Source organism: Rhinolophus sinicus, linkage group LG11 (assembly GCF_036562045.2).
Source record: "Rhinolophus sinicus isolate RSC01 linkage group LG11, ASM3656204v1, whole genome shotgun sequence".
Taxonomy (NCBI): Eukaryota; Metazoa; Chordata; class Mammalia; order Chiroptera; family Rhinolophidae; genus Rhinolophus; species Rhinolophus sinicus.
The window spans coordinates 7,976,939-7,983,965 of NC_133760.1; the positions used below are offsets into that span (position 1 = coordinate 7,976,939).

Sequence of the window (7,027 nt, forward strand, 5' to 3'; positions counted from 1 at the left end):
AGCGTAGTGCTCATAACACCAAGGTTACTAGTTCGAGTCCCATATGGGCCAGTGAGCTGTGTCCCCCACAACTAGATTGAAAAATGACTTGACCTCCTGGAAAAACATGCTGTTCCCTAATAATTCCCCAACTAAAAAAAATTATAAAAAAAAGAGAGAGAAAAAGAATAGATACTTCAAATAGGAGGATATCCAAATAGTCAATGGACAGATGAAACCATGCACAACTTCAGAAGTCATCAGAGAAATGCAATCAGACACAACCATTCACCCATCAGAATGGCACAAAATTAAAAGCCGGCAGCACCACATGTCAGCAAGGGAGTGTAGCAACTGGGACTCCCTGGGAGTGTAAATTAGTATAACTACTTTGGAAACATGTTTTATCTATGAAAGTAAACCTATGGCTGCCCTGGGAACTGGTAAATCCACTCTGAGGAGACGTACACGTGGGCTCATCAAAAGACATGTGCAAGAATGTTCAGAGAAGCCTTATTCAGTCCAGCCCCAAACTGCAAACAACTCAAATATCCACAGCAGTAGATGGACAAATAAATAGTGATATATTCACAAAGTGGTGTTAGTGCTGTCCCTGTGGGGGACAAAGTTTATTGCACGGCAATAAACACGATCTGCTGCTTTACGCAGAAATAGCTGAATCTAAGAGACATACTGCAAAGATGAAGGCAGACACTGAGGAGAACATACTGAGTGGTTCCAGTCTCGTAGATTCAAAACAGGTAAAACAAATACGTGACGATCACACTGAGAATATTGTTGAATCTGGATGGAGTCTGACTGGGAATGAGGGAGCCTTCCTGAGATGCACGTGTTCTCCATCGTGATCTGAGCAGTGACTATTCCCACAATCCACACGCATGTGTAAAAATTCTTCAAGTTGTACATTTAAGATGTGTGCGCTTCACCTAAAAAATTAAGAAACAAAAAATTATTTTGTACTTAAAATGTCTTTTATAGAAACTAATGCTCGCATTGCCTGGAAAGAGTTTCCTTCTGTAATCTCAATATTTTTGAGAAACAATATGTTACTTACTCGTAGATGTTATTTACCTTCTTATTGGAAAATTCATGCTTCTAATTTTATGTTATAATTAAATAATAAAAGAACATCTATAGCATTAGCATTTCTTTGGATATATTTTCTGCACACCCTTATTTGTGCAATTGAAACAACTCATCTGTTTCATAGTAAATTTACTTAATTATGCAGTTTCTCTATTTCTTGATCGATGATTTTTTTCATATAGTAACACCTTTCATGCTTACTTAATTGCAGAACCTTAAGGAATTTAAGGCTTTCTTTGCTCTTAATTGTGTCTTGCCAAATCATCTCTTGAATATCATGACTTAGATGTTGTTTTGAAGAAAATGTGTCACAGAAAGGAACAGCCAAATGCAAACTGTCTCTGGGAAGTGGGGAGGAGCCCAGCAGAGGAGAGAGATAAAGGCACGATATGGAAGGGCAGGCACGGGAGGGGCTGGGCCTGGGAACGCCCTTGTCCTGCTGCCTCATGTGCGTTGCTCTGGTTTCGGGCACCAGAGGAAACGGCCCTGAGGGGGGCTGCACACAATGGAACCCCATGTATTTTCACTAATGTTCTACTAGTATGTTTTGTATGATGCTCTCCAAGGAAGCCTCTTCCTCCTCCAGCTCCTCCTGGTTTCTCCTCTGCCGTGGGAGACCCTTGAAAGAAGTTTCAGTGATTTTCGGACACTCATGGTAAAACCTCTGTGTGAGGAACTAGCTTAGGACAGAACCAAGGCCCCCAGTGACCGCAGCCATGGCATTAAGTTCACTCACATTCGTTCACTTGCTCCCATTTATTTCAGCAGAAAATTATTGCAGGTCTCCTCTGTGCTGGGTACTGTCCCTGCTGCTGAAGACACAGCCGTGAACAAAACAAAGTCCCTGTTATGATGGAACATTAGCTCTTGGGCGTAAGCAGAGCAAAAACAAGCCAATACATACACAGTATGACACGGACACAAATACAACAGACAAACATATATCAGGGTGACAGGAGGGATGAGGATGGCTGTGGAATGGGGCTGTTGCAGGCACAGTGGTCAGCACAGGCCTCTGCGGAGGTGACATCAGAGCAGAGGTTGGAGGCAAATGGGCAGAGAGGTGAGGAAATCTCTGGAAGAAGGACAGGGTAGAAAGAGTGACAGGGTAGGTAGAAAGGTAGAAATGAGCGGGAGAAGGAGGGAACCAGGCCCAGATAGGAGGTCCCTTTAAGCTGCTCCTACTTATCAAGAAGATATGTCATTAAAAGAAGGGTAAAAATGTGTGTGTGTGTGTGTGTGTGTGTGTGTGTGTGTGTGTGTGTTGGGGGGGCATCCAGTTATCAGAATGTACATCCTGCTTCTCAGGACCATGCAACTGTAGCTTGCCCCTTTTTAATGAGTTTCTCAAATAAATCACCGGAAATTGAGGGATTCACACTCGCGCCCTAGGAAACAACCTTGGAAACGAAAAGGGAGGATGGGACACACCAGCAGAGAGAAAGATACTGGAAAGGACGAGGGGGAGACAACTCTACCCATAGAAATAAAAACCCAGAGCTCCGGTGGCACAATTGGTTAGCGTACAGTACTTTACAGAAATAAAAACTCTCAGACAATGTAAAGAGGCTGCTTCCCTCCCTTGGGTCAGCCCATCCATGTCTCGGAGTGTACCTGCTTTACTAATAAACTTCTTGCTGTCATGCTTGCACAAACTCTGACTGTTGACTGAATTCTTTCCTTCAAGAACCGAGGTTAAACATTTCCGGTAACAAGAGAAGGTGAGTGACAAATCCTGAAGAAGGAGGACACGAAGAGGACACAGAGAGGACAGCGATGTGGAGAGAAGCGGGCTGTAAAGAATGGCGGTAGCCGGTGATGAAAAGCTTCCAAGGTCCTCCCATTAAAACTTGCCCCACCAGCACGTCTGCATCCCTGTTCCCCTAACTGCTTGAAAACCCTTAATCTAGGCCAGGGAGCACAATGGATTTGAGACACACTAGGTCTCCCATCTCCTCACTTTGCACCTTACTCCAAACTCTGATGTTTGTTACCTTGGGTTCAGTAACACTGTCCTGAAGGAACACCCCGGGGGTGGGGGGGCTGCTGTGCTCCAGCTGGAGGAGGGAGTGTGGACACAGCAGGGGAAGGAGTTGCCATGTCTGGTCCTCCCAGTAGGGCTGCTGCTCTGTCCGCCTTCTCTCCCCCTCGTCCCAGATTCTCATCACCTGCTCTGCGTCTAGGTCTCCCTCAACCCCAGTCTCTCAAAGTCCTTCTCTCTGTCTTCCCAGTTGAAGAGAGACGCAGAGTGACTAGAGCTGATGATTCCTGCAGCAGCTCAGAGAGGATCCTGGGTCAGCCTGGCCCTGGGATTCGGGGTGGGGTGGGGAGCAGGGTGCCCTGATGACTTTGGAGACCACAGCTCTGCGTGTCCTATCTCATCATGATACAATTCAACAGAAAGCAATTCTGAATACAAGCACCGTGTTAATTGTGTGCTGATTTTTAAAAATGGTTCTTTCTTGACTTTTTGCTTGTAAATTGTGGGCGAATGTTGCCAGACCTGAACTGCTTCCTTATTTGAACTGCTTTGCTGGTTTCCTAAACAAGGCCGTGATGTGCATTTTGGGGCTGAGGGCTTGAAGCCTGGTAGGAGGGGGATGTGCCCACAGATAGAATCATCTGTCTCTGAGTGGCCTCATCTGCCCTTCCTGGCCAGGGAGTCTTACCCACCTCCTTTTTCTGAGAAGCTGTTGGGAAAGACTCCAGCCAGTCTAGTCTGTAGATTGCAGCCTGAGAGTGTGTGTTGTAAGAATTTCAAATGGCTCAGCACCTATCACTCCTCATTCTCAGGGCGCCTCACTGCAGGGCTTTGCAAGGCACATTCCCACGGAGGACTGGGACCTACATCTCTTTGTCTAATTGACTTACGTTCCACTCAAGTCAAGTGGTCTTCATGCCAGGGACAGTTTCACCAGGGCTTAGGATGGAAGAACATTTTGCCTCTGTTTTCGGAGTCTGGCTGGAGGGATGGTGTGGAGTCCCAGCTCCGTGTTGTAGGTAGGAAGTGGGAAAGCTGTCCAGTCAGCTCTGCACAGCTCCGGTGGTCAGGGGAAAAGCCTCCTGGAGTGAGAAATCCTATTCCCAATATGGATTGTCCCCAGACAAGAGGGGGATTGGAGACTTTCATTCCAGGGCCCATTTAGAGGTAGGCCAGCCACTGCCAACGCCAAACACAAAATCTCTGCCCTTCCCCCAACCTCTCTCCATCTGCATTTTCTGTTGCTGAAGTCCTTTGCTCAGTCTCTTCCCCCCCTCTGACTCTTCTCTCCTGTCACTCTCTTTCTATGCCTTTCTCTCAGAGGTAGAGTTTGTTAGTTTCTTCAGTGTAGTTACTTCTTTGCGCCCCTTTCTACACTGTACTCTTTGGAACCAAATCATTACGTGCAGCCCAAACTTAAGGGGCTTGAATGGTTGTAGTTACATAAATTATTTCGAAATCTTGTATATGGAGATTTGTCTATTCTCCCTCACTTGCTTCTTTAATTATTTATTTATGCCAGTACGGACTATGGGTATTTACTGTAATCTTTGAGTTATAATCTAATAGTGAAACCGGAGGCCAACCGAGTCCAGGGCTCCTGCTGCCTGCGCCGCTCAGCCAATAGATGGACATAGTTGGGTCATAGAATAAGCGTTTATAGTCAGAGCACCGTTGGCCTGAGAAGGCAGCGGGTTAACACCTCCAAAAACTGTGTTAACATTCTCAGACCAGCCTGGCATATTTAAGGGAAAATCTGGACATTCCTCCAGAGGCTACCATGGTTCCGGGGGTCTTTTTGTTGCTGTTGTTGTTTTTTTTTGTTTTGTTTTTGCCTCAGTCAGCAGTGCCAAAAGGTAAAAAAGGGGAAATAGTGGTTATTGTATTTGCCTAATTTCATTTGTGGCAGTTTCTAGGGTTAATCGGTCACAGGAAGCTAATAGTGAAAACCCCAGCTGGTGGTGGGGATGCTTAAGGTTTGAAAATAGCCAGATATTGAACAGGCCAAATTCAAAAGCGAATGAAACACGGAGAGAAAAAAAAATTAATGACCTACTTTTTTTTTTTTTTTAAAGATTTTATTGGGGAAGGGGAACAGGACTTTATTGGGGAACAGTGTGTACTTTCAGGCCTTTTTTCCAAGTCAAGTTGTCCTTTCAGTCTTATTTGTGGAGGGCGCAGCTCACCTCCAGGTCCAGTTGCCATTTTCTAGTTGTAGGGGACACAGCCCACCATCCCCTGCGGGAGTCGAACTGGCAACCTTGTGGGTGAGAGGATGCACTCCAACCAACTGAGCCATCTGGGAGGCAGCTCAGCTCAAGGTGCCGTGTTCAATCTTAGTTGCAGTGGGTGCTGCCCACCATCCCTTGCGGGACTCAAGGAGTCGAACTGGGTTGAGAGCCCACTGGCCCATGTGGGAATCAAACCGGCAGCCTTCGGAGTTAGGAGCACGGAGCTCTAACCCCCTAAGCCACCGGGCTGGCCCTAATGACCTACTTTTATGTAAAAAATCTGGAGCTCTCAATTGATAGCAGTCCGAAAGCGTCAGCTCCGAAAGCTCCGTGGAGCCAGCCTAGCCAGCCCTCTCTTTCAGAGCCCCAGCTGTGGGGCGTTGGGGGAACTGGTGCATTTGTGGGTCCACTAGCGCCCCTTCCCTCCCCACCCAGCTCCAGGCTCTAGCTTCGTTCCCCACCCTCCCCACCGACCCTCTGGCCAGGCCTAGCCACCTGCTGCCCTGTGTTTACCAATTCCCTCCCTCCGACGCAGTTCTTCCTATCTCCGAGTGCTTACTTGCCCGTCCTAAACAGGCGGAGCGCGCAGAGTTCACTTCAAGCCAGGCCTATATCTGTATTTCTAAACTAACTTTCTGGAATTTTCTATTCAGTCACAGGATGGAAATATTCATTCAGATAGATCCAATTGTTGCGGCAGATGTTAAAGTCCCAGTTCATCTTCATCAGGCGCCTGGGGGACAGTTCCTGGAGATGGGGGAGGAGAAACACCGAGATTTCACTCCCAGAACCTTCAGCTTCACAACAAACTTCTTGTGGGGTCCAAAGGACTCAGGACAGCAGAGCTCCAGGCAGGGCCAGAAGATACAGTTGGGGCCACAGTGGTGGGTCCTGTTCAGGGGCAGGATGGTGTGATGATTACAGCACTGCTCCAAGGGGTTGTAGATCTGGTCCCCACACCTGGGTGCCGGCTGGCACAGCAAGAGTCCTGAGCCAACGGGAGTGTCTGGGGAGACATAGATGGTGTGGGTCCAAAGAGGAACAGACACACGATTCCCAAGGGCAGCCTCCTCCCTCCCGTTCTTCCCTATCCTTCTCCTTACCTGTGACTACCTTTGAACACTGGAAAAAGACCATTATGCAGACAGGAGCTGTGGGAGAGACAAAGAGGGGCTGAACATGGGGCTGAGAAAGTGGCCATGGGGTGCTCAGGGAGGTCGGATGAGTGTGCAAGAAGCCCAGATAAGGGTGGTTTAAAGATGTGGATTATGGCTTGGGGCCATCTCTGTGTAGGAGCTGGTTCAGGCAGACCCTGGGAAGTCCACCGCCTTCCAGGGGAGGGGGATTCCGGGGAGACTCAGAAGTGCTCAGCCTAGGCTCCCAGGCTGACAGAAGGTTTATAGTTTGTTTAAAAAAAATGGAGCAGTGTGTCAGAGAAGGCTAGGAGTGGGGAGGAGGCTGGAGTGATATTGAGGCTTGGTTGCTGCCCTGGGGATAGGATGAATGGATGCTTGGATTTGGGGTCCAAGTTGATGGGTAAGTTAGTTACTTACCCCAGTAAGCATCTGGCATCTTCATAGCTGAAGAGGCTGTAGGAGAACTGAAGGAGAATGATTAAGCTCAGGATGTTTAGTGACAAGGAATGCTTATATTAGCTCATTGACACTCAATTCCTTGGGCAGCTTGTGATCACCCCACTCCATTCTACCAATCAAAAACCAGCCGAGCA

At 47.6% G+C, this 7,027-nt stretch overlaps 1 protein-coding gene across 1 annotated transcript; it reads right to left on the reverse strand.

Annotated features, from left to right (window-relative positions):
* Window positions 1–5,814: 5,814 nt before the first annotated feature.
* LOC141567677 (insulin growth factor-like family member 3) lies at window positions 5,815–7,027 on the reverse strand. Its single transcript, XM_074315902.1, has 3 exons — window positions 6,852–7,027; window positions 6,402–6,449; window positions 5,815–6,304 (listed from the first exon to the last, which is right to left on the reverse strand). The coding sequence occupies exons 1-3, from the start codon at window positions 6,874–6,876 to the stop codon at window positions 6,024–6,026; spliced, it is 354 nt and encodes a 117-aa protein (XP_074172003.1). The 5' UTR covers window positions 6,877–7,027; the 3' UTR covers window positions 5,815–6,023.